The sequence below is a fragment of the Notothenia rossii genome (assembly GCF_949606895.1).
Source record: "Notothenia rossii genome assembly, chromosome: 7".
NCBI lineage: Eukaryota > Metazoa > Chordata > Actinopteri > Perciformes > Nototheniidae > Notothenia > Notothenia rossii.
Window position 1 is genome coordinate 594,627 of NC_136905.1, and position 15,450 is coordinate 610,076.

At 46.8% G+C, this 15,450-nt stretch overlaps 2 protein-coding genes across 3 annotated transcripts in view; one reads left to right on the top strand and one right to left on the bottom strand.

The window, feature by feature from the left end:
• Positions 1-9,976, top strand: part of LOC307013765 (putative C-type lectin domain family 20 member A) — a 12,979-nt gene extending 3,003 nt beyond the window's left edge. Inside the window, exons 2-5 of the mRNA XM_079641306.1 lie at positions 152-514; positions 1,633-1,983; positions 4,158-4,255; positions 9,370-9,976. Of these exons, the coding sequence (XP_079497432.1) occupies positions 152-514; positions 1,633-1,983; positions 4,158-4,255; positions 9,370-9,477 (920 nt within the window). The 3' untranslated portion in view covers positions 9,478-9,976. The remainder of the gene's footprint in view (positions 1-151; positions 515-1,632; positions 1,984-4,157; positions 4,256-9,369) is intronic.
• Positions 9,977-10,036: 60 nt separating this feature from the next.
• Positions 10,037-14,119, bottom strand: s100v1 (S100 calcium binding protein V1). 2 transcript variants are annotated; one of them, XM_079692035.1, is made up of 3 exons: positions 14,014-14,119; positions 11,011-11,139; positions 10,037-10,783 (listed from the first exon to the last, which is right to left on the bottom strand). In XM_079692035.1, the coding sequence occupies exons 1-3, from the start codon at positions 14,023-14,025 to the stop codon at positions 10,613-10,615; spliced, it is 312 nt and encodes a 103-aa protein (XP_079548161.1). In that variant the 5' UTR covers positions 14,026-14,119; the 3' UTR covers positions 10,037-10,612. The 2 variants fall into 2 exon arrangements, with proteins under 2 accessions (XP_079548161.1, XP_079548160.1); XM_079692034.1 differs by lacking the exon at positions 14,014-14,119 and having other exon boundaries at positions 11,011-11,500.
• Between the last annotated feature and the right edge of the window lie 1,331 nt (positions 14,120-15,450).

Below are 15,450 nucleotides of genomic sequence, written 5' to 3' on the forward strand. Positions count from 1 at the left end.
TTTTTCAAACTTTCCAAAGTGTTAAAATCTTGTCCACAGAATATTTGTAGATGTTTCCAAAGTGTTGTTGGAACTTGTTATAAATGTTGTGAACATGTGATAGCTCTCTTTAGCAGGCGACTTGTTTCTGAGAGGTGTTCCCGTCCCTCAGGTTGTTTCCTGGTCGTCCGGCTTCAGTCTGACGGTCTGATCCGAGTTTTCCACGCCATCAAGGAAAAAAAGAGCTGGACCGACGCTCAGAGATACTGCAGGGAGAAATACACCGACCTGGCCACCATCCAGAATCCGGACCAGAACCACCAGGCCCACCAGTTGGCGCTGACAGGAGACGGGTTCTGGATCGGACTCTTCAACCAAAGCTGGAAATGGTCCGGTGAGAACCGAGTCTTTAGGACGCAAGACACGTTCGTAGACTGGGACGGAAACAAGGATTGGTGCTGTGCGACTCTGTCTAATGACAGGAAGTGGCGCACGAAGGACTGCAGAAAACAGAAGTCCCTGCTCTGTTACAGCGGTGAGGCGCACAGCTACACACTCACTGTAGAGAGAAATACACACTGTGTTACTTTCATATATTACATTATTACATCTTTAACTACCAATGCATAGTGATGCAATTTCATATAGGAAACATCATCTAAGGGAAGGTTGGCCTTCTTTAGCCTACATTAGCCTTCTTTAGCCTACATTAGCATTCTTTAGACTACATTAGCCTTCTTTAGCTTACAATAGCCTTCTTTAGACTACATTAGCATTCTTTAGCCTTCTTTAGCTTACAATAGCCTACTTTAGCCTTCTTTAGCCTACTTTAGCCTTCTTTAGCCTACTTTAGCCTTCTTTAGCCTACATTAGCCTTCTTTAGACTACATTAGCCTTCTTTAGCCTATATTAGCCTTCTTTAGCCTACTTTAGCCTTCTTTAGCCTACTTTAGCCTTCTTTAGCCTACATTAGCCTTCTTTAGCCTACATTAGCCTTCTTTAGCCTACATTAGCCTTCTTTAGCCTATATTAGCCTTCTTTAACCTACATTAGCCTTCTTTAGCCTACATTAGCCTTCTTTAGCCTAGCCTTCTTTAGCTTACATAAGCCTTCTTTAGCCTACATTAGCCTTCTTTAACCTACATTAGCCTTCTTTAGCCTACATTAGCCTTCTTTAGCCTAGCCTTCTTTCGCCATATTTAGCGTTCTTTAGCTTACTTTAGGCTTGAATAGCATATACTAGCCTTCGTTAACCTACTTTAGCCATATTTAGCCTTCTTTAGCCTACATTAGCCTTCTTTAGCCTAGCCTTCTTTAGCCTACATTAGCCTTCTTTAGCCTAGCCTTCTTTAGCCTACATTAGCCTTCTTTAGCCTAGCCTTCTTTAGCCTACATTAGCCTTCTTTAGCCTAGCCTTCTTTAGCTTACATTAGCCTTCTTTAGCCTAGCCTTCTTTAGCCTACATTAGCCTTCTTTAGCCTAGCCTTCTTTAGCCTACATTAGCCTTCTTTAGCCTAGCCTTCTTTTGCCTACATTAGCCTTCTTTGAGTAGACTTGTGAATTGTAATTGCAAATGTAATCTATTTAGTTCTTTGGAGACGGATTGAAAGTTAAATGTGGAGAACACTCAGATGATGGTCTTCACTGTTTCAGCTGAATATCAGAAACACTTCCTGGTGAAACAAAAGATGACCTGGGGGCAGGCTAAGAGGTACTGCAGGACCAACTACACCGACCTGAGCAGCATCAAGAGTAACGAAGAGAACATCAACGCCTCCCGTCTGCTGGAAGAAGGAAGTGTTGACAAAGCGTGGATCGGGCTGCACAGACACTTCTGGACCTGGTCAGATGGGAGCAGCGCCGCCTTCAGGCAGTTTGCAGAACAACAGTCTGACAACAACAAGGAAGTCTGTGTGATGATGGACTCCAACCATTGGCACTCTGAAGAATGCAAAGAGGAACTCAGCTTCATCTGTTACAAAGATGAGTCTGTACTGTACCCAGGTGAGTCTGTACACAGGTGAGTCTGTACTGTACACAGGTGAGTCTGTACACAGGTGAGTCTGTACTGTACAAAGGTGAGTCTGTACTGTACCCAGGTGAGTCTGTACACAGGTGAGTCTGTACTGTACCCAGGTGAGTCTGTACACAGGTGAGTCTGTACTGTACCCAGGTGAGTCTGTACACAGGTGAGTCTGTACACAGGTGAGTCTGTACAGTACCCAGGTGAGTCTGTACACAGGTGATTCTGTACTGTACACAGGTGAGTCTGTACTGTACCCAGGTGAGTCTGTACACAGGTGAGTCTGTACTGTACACAGGTGAGTCTGTACTGTACCCAGGTGAGTCTGTACACAGGTGAGTCTGTACACAGGTGAGTCTGTACAGTACCCAGGTGAGTCTGTACACAGGTGAGTCTGTACTGTACACAGGTGAGTCTGTACTGTACCCAGGTGAGTCTGTACACAGGTGAGTCTGTACTGTACACAGGTGAGTCTGTACTGTACACAGGTGAGTCTGTACACAGGTGAGTCTGTACTGTACACAGGTGAGTCTGTACTGTACCCAGGTGAGTCTGTACACAGGTGAGTCTGTACACAGGTGAGTCTGTACACAGGTGAATATGTACTGTACACAGGTGAGTCTGTACTGTACCCAGGTGAGTCTGTACACAGGTGAGTCTGTACTCTACACAGGTGAGTCTGTACACAGGTGAGTCTGTACACAGATGAGTCTGTACTGTACCCAGGTGAGTCTGTACTGTACCCAGGTGAGTCTGTACACAGGTGAGTCTGTACTGTACACAGGTGAGTCTGTACACAGGTGAGTCTGTACACAGGTGACTCTGTACACAGGTGAGTCTGTACTGTACACAGGTGAGTCTGTACACAGGTGAGTCTGTACACAGGTGACTCTGTACTGCACACAGGTGAGTCTGTGCACAGGTGATTGTACTGTACATAGGTGAGTGTGTACAGAGGTGAGTCTGTGCACAGGTGAGTCTGTGTGCAGGTGGGTCTGTGTACAGGTGGGTCTGTGTGCAGGTGAGTCTGTGTTCAGGTGGGTCTGTGTGCAGGTGGGTCTGTGTTCAGGTGGGTCTGTGTGCAGGTGGGTCTGTGTTCAGGTGGGTCTGTGTGCAGGTGGGTCTGTGTGCAGGTGAGTCTGTGTTCAGGTGGGTCTGTGTACAGGTGGGTCTGTGTTCAGGTGGGTCTGTGTGCAGGTGGGTCTGTGTGCAGGTGGGTCCGTGTTCAGGTGGGTCTGTGTTCAGGTGGGTCTGTGTGCAGGTGGGTCTGTGTGCAGGTGGGTCTGTGTGCAGGTGAGTCTGTGTTCAGGTGGGTCTGTGTACAGGTGGGTCTGTGTTCAGGTGGGTCTGTGTACAGGTGGGTCTGTGTTCAGGTGGGTCTGTGTTCAGGTGGGTCTGTGTACAGGTGGGTCTGTGTGCAGGTGGGTCTGTGTACAGGTGGGTCTGTGTGCAGGTGGGTCTGTGTACAGGTGGGTCTGTGTGCAGGTGGGTCTTTGTACAGGTGGGTCTGTGTGCAGGTGGGTCTGTGTACAGGTGGGTCTGTGTTCAGGTGGGTCTGTGTACAGGTGGGTCTGTGTACAGGTGGGTCTTTGTACAGGTGGGTCTGTGTTCAGGTGGGTCTGTGTACAGGTGGGTCTGTGTTCAGGTGGGTCTGTGTTCAGGTGGGTCTGTGTACAGGTGGGTCTGTGTACAGGTGGGTCTGTGTTCAGGTGGGTCTGTGTACAGGTGGGTCTTTGTACAGGTGGGTCTGTGTTCAGGTGGGTCTGTGTTCAGGTGGGTCTGTGTTCAGGTGGGTCTGTGTTCAGGTGGGTCTGTGTGCAGGTGGGTCTTTGTACAGGTGGGTCTGTGTACAGGTGGGTCTTTGTACAGGTGGGTCTGTGTTCAGGTGGGTCTGTGTTCAGGTGGGTCTGTGTACAGGTGGGTCTGTGTTCAGGTGGGTCTGTGTTCAGGTGGGTCTGTGTTCAGGTGGGTCTGTGTTCAGGTGGGTCTGTGTACAGGTGGGTCTTTGTACAGGTGGGTCTTTGTACAGGTGGGTCTTTGTACAGGTGGGTCTGTGTACAGGTGGGTCTTTGTACAGGTGGGTCTGTGTACAGGTGGGTCTGTGTACAGGTGGGTCTGTGTGCAGACAAATAATGAAATGTATTATTTTGTGCAGATCAGAAACACACAGCACTGAAGACGTTGAAGGTCCGTCTGAGAGTAGGATCTGCAGACCTGAGCGACCCAGAGCTGCAGGACGCCATCCTGAGACAGGTGAGAGGAGAGACAGGTGAGAGGAGAGACAGGTGAGAGGAGAGACAGGTGAGAGGAGAGACAGGTGAGAGGAGAGGAGATACAGGTGCGACTGTGGCTGCGAGGGAGTGCGGTCGTCTTTCAAGAAGGTTGTGGGTTCGATCCCAGCCCATGCAGTCAACATGTCGATGTATCCTTGGGCAAGATACTTAACCCTGAGTTGCTCCAGATGGCATGGCCAACGGTGTGTGAATGTGTGTGAATGTTAGGTCCTAGAGAGTAAGGTACACTGCTCTGTGTGAATGGGTGAATGACATGTAGTATGTAAAGCGCTTTGAGGGGTCTTAAAGACTGGATAAAGCCCTATATAAGTACAGTCCATTTACCATTTACATGTGAGAGGAGAGGAGATACAGGTGAGAGGAGAGACAGGTGAGAGGAGGGACAGGTGAGAGGAGAGACAGGTGAGAGGAGGGACAGGTGAGAGGAGAGACAGGTGAGAGGAGAGGAGATACAGGTGAGAGGAGAGACAGGTGAGAGGAGGGACAGGTGAGAGGAGAGACAGGTGAGAGGAGGGACAGGTGAGAGGAGAGACAGGTGAGAGGAGAGGAGATACAGGTGAGAGGAGAGACAGGTGAGAGGAGATACAGGTGAGAGGAGAGACAGGTGAGAGGAGATACAGGTGAGAGGAGAGACAGGTGAAAGGACAGGTGTCTTTAAGTTGTCCCAGTCCAAAAGGTGGGATCAGTTTATTTGAAGAGAAATAGGTCCAAACTAATACAGGGTTTCTACCTTCTCTCTTTACAACATTATAATCAAACTAAACATATCATGTGATCATGTTCTAATATGAAACTTTAATTCACAGTTTTACATTTATTACTAAATTGTAATTTAAACTGCCCAATTCAGTTGTGATGTTTAAATCTCCAGATAGAATTGAGAGGCATTTCCTCATAAATGACCGGTGATAATAAAAAGCTCATTCAAGCTTTCACTCACCAAATCAATTCAGATCAATTCAGATCAATTCAGATCAATTCAGATCAATTCCATAGCTATGTTTTCAGACAGCTGGCGGGAATAACATTCAAAACCCATCAAACATCAAATCATTCCACCAAGAAATTAGAGAGATATTTACCAAGTCTGAAGAACCTTAGCGAGAGCAAAGACCCAGCTCTGAGGGAGAGAGCTTACCAGGGGACCCCCCCCCCCCCCCTCTCAGTTTGCTCCCCCTCTGCCAGTGTCTTTGTGCTCAACAACAGGACATAAAAACCTAGACCCCTCCTCCATACCCATATGTGTGGAAACTGGGCGTGGCCTCTGATGTACAGGACTGGACATGAGCAGACACATTCTATGGCTATGGCATAAGACACACCTTCTCATGTTTGTGTAAAAAGGACATGACCCCTACTCTGCAGGACTTGCAGAATATTATTCTCAGCTTTGACATAACCACCTTTTTGGGGCCTCAATGTGTTTCTCCTTAAGTCCGGAGCCCCCCTCCCTGTGTACTGCTGTGAGGGGAGAGGGAAGAAACTGCCTCTCCCTTATCAGTGACACCCATAAATCATTATAGGCCTCACACTCAACTTAACAAACCACTTTCTTTAAACTGTAAATATAGAAAAACATAACATATGAAACATTTTCATTTTGGGTTATACAAGAATATAATTGACTATATTTGATTATAACTAACTTTCGTTTTAATTCTTCAACTTAATATGAAGATCCCAACAGTAGGGAGGTAGGACCCCCACATGTCCTCTCTCGTCTCTTCCGGGGCTCAGTGGCTGCCTGCGGGGTTTCACTCTGGCATTTTGCTTGTTTTAGTTAGTTTGAGTGCTTGTGACTGTCTTTTATGTCGGCACCTCCCCAATCGAAGAAACCAGGGGTCTCGCTCTGTGGGGCGTGATCAGCCTGTTTATAGTGATGTTAAACAGCTGTTCCTCCCATGGATATAACCATGACTATGCTGCTGGCGGCACAGCCCGAGAAATACATTACAGCAGAGAAACGTTGCTGCTCATCCCCTGATCTGTCACAGCAGATCCTACCCAGAGTGTTGGGTCGTTTTAAAAAAGACCCTTCTACATCTCACACAAAGCGAAAGCGCGGATGCAAAGGCCGACCTGCATGAGTACCGGGATGCATGTGTCTTAGCGATCACTGAGACATGGAGTCCAGTGTAGTGGAGCCTTCCGGGTTCTCTGCGTTTAGAACCGACCGAGACCCGATCATCACCGAGAAGGTACGCGGGGGCGGAGTCTGTCTTCTCATCAGGGACGAGTGGTGATTAGAGACCAATTGCGCACTCCGGACATAGAACTGCTCAGACCCGGCGCCAGAAGGAATCTAAAGGGAGGGCACACAAGGAGGGGGGGGGAGGAGGAGGAGGAGGAGGAGGAGGAGGAGGAGGATGATGCTGGCGGGTGTGGTGCAGGGTGTGCAGCGCAGGTGGTGATGGTGAGGCACAAGGAGCTGTGCCTCAGAGGACAGCGTTGGTGGCGGCCTCCTTGATGAGTCAGGGCTCTCTAACTCAGCCCCGGGGTCTGCCGAGGTCAAGCTTGTGACATTAAGGCGTGGTGCAGCAGCGGGTCCCCAGCAGCACCATCGGCTGCAGTTCTTTCATCGCTATTTCGTTTGAATAAATCCTGAGACCTTTTGAGCCAATTTCTGATGTCCATTTAGTAATTCAAACAGAAATGTCTACAGAATGCACAATAAACAATAAACACATCCAGATTAGGCGGCAGAGTGTGACGCTGTGATTGGTCTAAATGTGGATGAATCACAAATCACAACAGACACATGCATTTATTTGACGTAGCCTGCGATATTTTTTTAAGTCACTATCTGATCACATACACCGTAGCATAAAAGCTCACCGTTTATAATTAAAAAAAAATTAAATTTTTTTTTTATAAATAATAAAAACGTGTTTATTAGGAGAGGGCAGGGATGTCAAATGGGAGGGCCTGGCCCCCCTGTCCCTCCCTGGCCCCCCTGGCCCTCCCAAGCCGCCGGGCATGGAACTGATGTGTGTCTGTCTACGACCGTTCTATACCTTCCCAGGGAGTTTCCTCAATGGTTCTTCACTGTGGTGTACACACCCCAAAGCAAATGTTAACAAAGCCACCGAAATCATTTTCAATCTCTCTCAGAGACTTGAATCACTTTCTCCTGACGCGCCACAGTTCTTTCTAGGCGATTTTAATAACTGTCCCGTTAAAAGATCCCTGCGTACACACTAACAGTATGTTGACTGCCACACTAGGAAGGAGAAGGAATGTGCTTTGGAACTGTTAAGGGCGCTTACACTGCGTCCCCGCTTCCACCACTTGGGACTTCTGACCACAGTGTAGTCCACCTACGCCCTGTCTATCGGAGGCTCCTTGAGAGGGATACACCTCAAGTTAAGACTGAATGTGGAATAAGGACAGCATTATGGCTCTGCAGGGATGCTTTGACTGCACACAGTGGGAAACATTCGATACCCCCGATATCAATGAACGGGTTGGGACAGTCTCTAGTTTTTTTAATTTTTAATTGTGTGTAGATTCTGTGATACCCACTAAGTCTTCCAAAATATATTCTAATGACAAGCCCTGGGTGTCTCATAGTTTAAATAAGCTGATTATTCTGAAGAAAAAAGCTTCTAAAAACCAGGATGAGTCTGCTAGAGAGACACAGAGAGATATTAAGAGACAAATAGAGTTAGACAGCTATAAGGAGAAGTGAGAGGCAGCTCTGGTAATCCCAGAGAAGCATGGCAGGGAATTAAAAACATGACGAATGCTCCACATAAGGGCAAGGGAAAACCGTCTCCTGTCTTGATCAGTGGTAATAATAATAAATGTAATTTATATAGCGATAAAACAATACTCCAGGTGTACCATGTTCAAAGTTTATTGGAAGGCCTGCCGAAAGAAGAGGGTCTTAAGGCCGGTTTTGAAGACCTCTGTGGAAGGGGCAGATCTCAGCTGATCTGGGAGGGAGTTCCAGAGGCGCGGGGCGAATGAGCAGAAGGCTCGGTCTCTCATTGTTCGGAGACGTGAGCGGGGGATGTGAAGAACAGGAGCGTGTCTGGAGCGGAGAGAGCGGGTCGGTGTCTGGGTACGGATGAGGTCACAGAGGTATTTTGGGCTTTGTCCATTCAGGGCTTTGTGAGTGAGGAGCAGAACCTTAAACTGGATCCTAGTGGACTGGGAGCCAGTGTAGTTGTGCAAGTATGGGGGTTATGTGTGCAGACCTTTTTGTACCGGTGTACCATCTCAGGTGTGTCCCAGTGGTGAGGGAAGGGCAAATCATTTCAACACCTTCTTCTGCCGGTTTGAGAGTAGCAGCAGAAAAGAGACTGACACTGTCATCCGCCCCCCCCCCCCCCCCCCCCTCCTCTAGTATGACTATTGAGGAGTCAGAGGTCATCCATCTCTTCAGGAAGTGTAACACACGAAAAAGCCTTGGCCCCGGTAATATTGAAGGAGCTGTTTTGAAACGCTGTGCAGAACAACTGTCACCTGTGCTCACATGTTTGGGTCCTCCCTTAATCTGCACAAATTCTCTTCTCTCTGGAAAACATCCACAATCATTCCAGTGCCTAAAGTCCCCCGGCCCAGTGAGCTCAACGACTCGGCCTATAGCACTCACCTCACTGGGGATGAAATGCTTTGAGCGTTTAGTCAAGAGGTATTTCATCTCTCGATCTCTAGAGGGGTGGAAGATGCTATGGCCTGCTGCATCTCCTGCACACTCACCTCGAGGCGCAGAAAGCCCAGGTAGAGATCCTATTTGCCGACTTCTCATCGGCTTTTAACAGAATCAAGCCGAGTATTGGAGCAAATATCTGAACTGAAGAATTCTCCCTTGACCCTGGTCTGATCTCCTGGATCGTAGAGTTCCTCAGCTGTAGAACTCAGCAGGTTAGAATAGGCATGGCACTTCCTGAGTCTATAACCACCTGGATAGGCTCAGGGATGCGTCTTAGCCTCTCTTTTATTCATTTATACTCAAACTCCTGCTTCAGCACTTTCCCAACAGGCACTTGATTAAGTACCCAGATGATAGGAGGGAGGAAACACCTGGGGGGTTTGGGAGGCTCTGAGCAGATGTGTGATGTGTTGCAGCTGCAGCAGAAGCTGGAGGAGGCTGGAGTCACACAGGAAGTGAAGCTGAGCTGGAGGAGGTCGTCTGACGGGAACATCTTCACCAGGGAGGAAGAGGAGGAGCTGTGAGAAGCTCAGTGATCATGTGACCGTGTGATGCAGTCCAATGGAGGCCCAGAGGGGAGCTTTATATCATATAATCCACTATAATCAAATGTACTCCGACAAACTGATGTCATGTGTGTGTTTTCTGTAGGAATGTAACAATAGTTTGAGATGCAGTTACATATCTATATATTGTATTGAACACCAGGGGGCGCTGTCTGCATTCCCTGCAAGCATTTGGAGTGAATTACAGAACTACACAAAACGTAGCTTTTTGAATCTAACATCATTTCAGTTGATCAAAGCTAAGGATATGAACACTGATGTCTACTAACCTCAGAAGTCAAAAAGCTTCTTTGATGTTGTATTTGGTGAGGACATAATAATAACTTTAGGAAGTCTAGCTTGAATTGTTGCATGGATCGAACATCATGTGATCATGAGGTCACAACGACCTGCCGTGTGCAGAGCAGGTTCTGAACTTGTTTGTGTTACTAAAGTGAATTAAAGGTACATATCTCAACTGTCTCGTGCTCAAACATTCATTATTGATTTCCTCACAGATCAATAATCCACTGGACTCTTTGATTGTTTTATACAAAGTTTATTTATTATTATTTTAGAGAGGACATGAATACTGAGCTGCAGAATATAAGTCAGGTGTTAGTGTCAGAGCGTTTCATTAGTGAGGAGAGAACAGGGTGAGGGAACGTGTTTTAATCTGCCCTCTTTAATCTGGTTAACATTCAACAAAATATCATTTCTCAGGTGTCCCAGAAGTGTCTCAGGTATGTCTTGTGTGTCTCAGGTGTCCTAGATGTCTCTCAGGTGTGTCTCAGGTGTATGTCAGGTGTCTCAGGTATGTCTTGTGTGTCTCAGGTGTCCCAGAAGTGTCTCAGGTATGTCTTGTGTGTCTCAGGTGTCCTAGATGTCTCTCAGGTGTGTCTCAGGTGTATGTCAGGTGTCTCAGGTGTATGTCAGGTGTCTCAGGTGTCCCAGATGTGTCTCAGGTGTCCCAGATGCATCTCAGGTGTCTCTCAGATGTGTCTCAAGTGTGTCTCAGGAGTCCCAGGTGTGTCTCAGGTGTCCCAGATGTGTCTCAGATATGTCTCAGGCGTGTCTCAGATGTGTCTCAGGTGTCCCAGATGTCTCATGTGTCTCACTGCAGCAGGCAGGTACAGGTGTAGGACTTGTTTTTTTCCGAGGACTGGAACAGGTCCAAGGCCTGTTTGTTGATCAGAGTCCAGAAGTTCTGGAAGGAGATGTTATCCCCGCCCTGCACCCCCATCTGATCCAGGACCTGGACCAGCCCGTCCTCCGTCTCCACCTGCTGCAGGACGCAGGGACACATGGGGTCAGAGGCAGAACTCCTTTATGTGTCTCGGGGAGATGCACATGATTACAACAGCAGAAGTATAGTGCAGATGAAGTGAGGAGAATAGGCTTACATTTTCAAATCTAAAAAAATAGGAACATAAAAAAACACAACTAATAACAGGTAGCGCTATACGGGAGGGAGGGACACCACAGAAGAAGAACAGCTTCAGTGTGCGGTACCTTGGCGCAGCTCGGCAGCTGTTTGGAGATCATGGTCTGGAACTGTGTTGTGTTCATGGTCGGCTGGTCGGCGGCAGCTTTATGAAACTCTGTCACCAACGAGTTGATGGCCAGCTCCAAGTCTGAGTACTGACAACACAACAACATCAACAATCAGTCAAACAACAACAACACACTCTATGACTGAGACAAAGGTCCGCTCTGATACAAAATTATTTAGTTTTTAAGGTGTGACTCAGGATCTAGTTTCTCTCTCAGCCAATCAGAACCAGGAGAGCATGTTGGTAGAGGGATGATCACCAGCTGAGGGGAGGACGATGCTTCCTTATTCGACAAAGTAACAAACAAAAGGATATTTAAAGTATTTCTAAACAGTTTTTGGACTTCACCACCGGACCCTCGGAGGATCAGACCCTCAGAGGGCCGGACCCTCAGGCCCTCGGAGGACCAGACCCTCAGAGGGCCGGACCCTCAGGCCCTCGGAGGACCAGACCCTCAATGCTCCAGCTGACTCTGCTGGAGCCCGGACTAAAGAGAGTCCTGGTTCCCTCTAGCTTTGTTTCCTGTGAGGGGTTTCAGAGAGACACGTCCCGCCCTCTGCTTTGTTTCTAAAGATATGTCATCATGCAGAAATGTGAACTCTGTTTCCCCGACGTCTGGCCCCAGATTGTTCGAGCTCCACTTCCTCCCTCTCAGGTCCCAGATCTCCTCAGAGTTTGACATGTCAGGGCGTTCCTGTTGAGAGGGTGATCTGCTGCCAGAGGAATGTGGCCCCCGGTGAGTGAGGGGCCCTCAGCAGCTGTTCCTGCAGCCTCCGGCGCTCAGACCAACTTTAAAGGGTTAACACAGCCGAGTGAGATCAGAGCTCTGGGGACCATCTGTTGAGAAACAGGGCGCGGCTGCAGAGAAACCTCCACAAACCTCCAGAAAACCTTCAATAAATCTTTAGATAATCTAAAGAAAACCCAGAGAGAATGCACTTCATTAGATCTGCAGATAGCTTCCCAAAAAGCTGCAGAAAACCTGAAGAAATCTTCCAGAAAATCCAAGAAAAAATCTATAATTTACAAAAGAAACCCTCGGGAAAATCCAATGAACATTTGCAGTAAAAGCTTAAAAACTTCAAAAAACCTGCAAAGAAATCTCCCAAAGACACCAGAAGGGTTTTCAAGCTCTGAAGAAAACCGAGAAGAAAAAGGTCCAGAAATCAGAAGTTATAAACGCTCCAGACATCAGAAGTTATAAACGCTCCAGACATCAGAAGTTATAAACGCTCCAGACATCAGAAGTTATAAACGCTCCAGACATCAGAAGTTATAAACGCTCCAGAAATCAGAAGTTATAAACGCTCCAGAAATCAGAAGTTATAAACGCTCCAGACATCAGAAGTTATAAACGCTCCAGACATCAGAAGTTATAAACGCTCCAGACATCAGAAGTTATAAACGCTCCAGACATCAGAAGTTATAAACGCTCCAGACATCAGAAGTTATAAACGCTCCAGACATCAGAAGTTATAAACGCTCCAGACATCAGAAGTTATAAACGCTCCAGACATCAGAAGTTGTAAACGCTCCAGACATCAGAAGTTGTAAACGCTCCAGAAATCAGAAGTTATAAACGCTCCAGAAATCAGAAGTTATAAACGCTCCAGACATCAGAAGTTATAAACGCTCCAGACATCAGAAGTTATAAACGCTCCAGACATCAGAAGTTATAAACGCTCCAGACATCAGAAGTTATAAACGCTCCAGACATCAGAAGTTATAAACGCTCCAGACATCAGAAGTTATAAAGGCTCCAGACATCAGAAGTTATAAAGGCTCCAGACATCAGAAGTTATAAACGCTCCAGACATCAGAAGTTATAAACGCTCCAGACATCAGAAGTTGTAAACGCTCCAGAAATCAGAAGTTATAAACGCTCCAGAAATCAGAAGTTATAAACGCTCCAGACATCAGAAGTTATAAACGCTCCAGACATCAGAAGTTATAAACGCTCCAGACATCAGAAGTTATAAACGCTCCGAAAGCTTCCTACAGCCTGTATGAAAGCAGAGAGAGAGCCTTTCTGCAGGATCACACATTCAAGTCTCTTCCGTGGGAACATGTCTGTAACCTGTGGGATACTCACAGCACTCAGAGTTTACGCTGTGCTGCACATTTAAAGCACTATTCGTGTGTCTGAATGCTAACCTGTTCTTTGCTTCTGTTCTAAAGTAAAGCCACTGAAAGGAAACGCATTCCCTCAGGATCTATGGAGTATTTATCTGTCATGTGATCACGTCAACAACAATAACCAGCAGGCGGCACAATATATTTTTAAACAGTTCAATCCAAATTAAAAACCACATTATGGTCTGTATTAACATCCTGAGGGCTCTCATTTAACTTGAGGGTGCGTTCAGGGGGGCTGGGACATTCAAGCGCTGACTTGGTTTTAACCCTTTAATGATCTATTGGTTATCTATTAATTAGTAAAGACATGCATGCATTTATTCATGTTTACATTCTGCATGATTTCCTCCCCAAACATTTAGCTTTTATTTTAACATGATCTTTCACAGGCGACGCCCCGCTGTGCAACCGCACAACTTTTAAACGACAGCGTCCTCATTTGCATAATCAAAACCGTGACGCTATAAGGAATTCAAATGTTAAATAATACAGAAATACAGTTATTTAAGAGAATAAATACAGGGGGAAATATAAGGGATAACAATTCATAAATAAATAGATTTAGTAAAAAAACATGAATATTTACGATAAATACAACAACAATTAAATAATGTAAATAAAGAAGCCAACACAAAGAGATGTTAGGAAGCAGTGATAGCCTGCTTTGATCACATAGAGCTGACAGGTACAGGTGAGAGAGAACAGGGTGTTGATGAGCTGAGAGACACTGTGCCCCCTAACCAATCATCTCTCAGCTCGAACCCTGACCCCCCTCCCTCACCTGTAAACCAGGTACATGCTCATAATGTTTCATGTTCCTGCTCACCTGAGTCGCCATGTGTGCAGCTTCAGTCGCAGAGAGTCTGAGAGTGAGGAGAGACGAGAGAGCAGAGCTGCTGCTGAGAGACCTCCCCCCCACGCACACACACACACACACACACACACACACACACACACACACACACACACACACACACACACACACACACACACACACACACACACACACACACACACACACACACACACACACACAACTGGACACACTCTCAAACACACACACACACACACACACACACACACACACACACACACACACACACACACACACACACACACACACACACACACACACACACACACACACACCCACACACACACACACACACACACACTGGACACACTCTCAAACACACACACACACACACACACACACACACACACACACACACACAAACACACACACACACACACACACACACACACACACACACACACACACACACACACTGGACACACTCTCAAACACACACACACACACACACACACACACACACACACACACACACACACACACACACACACACACACACACACACACACACACACACACACACACACCCACACACACACACACACACACACACTGGACACACTCTCAAACACACACACACACACACACACACACACACACACACACACACACACACACACACACACACACACACACACACACACACACTGGACACACTCTCAAACACACACACACACACACACACACACACACACACACACACACACACACACACACACTGGACACACTCTCAAACACACACACACACACACACACACACACACACACACACACACACACACACACACACACACACACACACACACACACACACACACACACACACACACACACACACACACACACACACACAAACACACACACACACTGGACACACCCTGACATGTAACACTTTATCTTGTTGACTTTTTTCTCTCCGTTTCTATTTGTCTTTCTGAAAAAAGGTTCTTTGTGCTGCAGCTCATTGTTATCAGCCACACCCCCCCCCCCCACACACACACACACACACACACACACACACACGCCAATCACAGTCTTACAGCCATAATTCACTGTTCCCATGGAAACGGACAAAGGACCTATACATGATGTTTCTTGTTATTGTGTTATTAGGTTTTTACCACCATTGTTGAACTTTGATATTTGTTAATGCTGACACTTTTCTAACAGTTAGATTTTGTAAGCAGTATTTGTTAGTCAGAAAAGGAGCTGGAACCCAAACACCTGGAGCCTTTTATCTGAGCGTTATCAGCGTATTAAAACAGCTCCGGACGCAGCTCAGTTACGCTGCACGTTGACTTAAACACGGAGGAGTCAAAGCTCGGACATCAACGCCTCGTCACAAACACAACTCTACCACTTTAGTGCATTTTACAGCTTTTAGACCCT

Coding starts and splice junctions, on each gene's coding strand:
- s100v1 (XM_079692034.1), bottom strand. CDS start 11,157: ATGTTGTTGTGTTGTCAGTACTCAGACTTGGAGCTGGCCATCAACTCG. Junction 10,784..11,010: donor AGCTGCCGAGCTGCGCCAAG/GTACCGCACACT, acceptor TGCGTCCTGCAG/CAGGTGGAGACGGAGGACGG.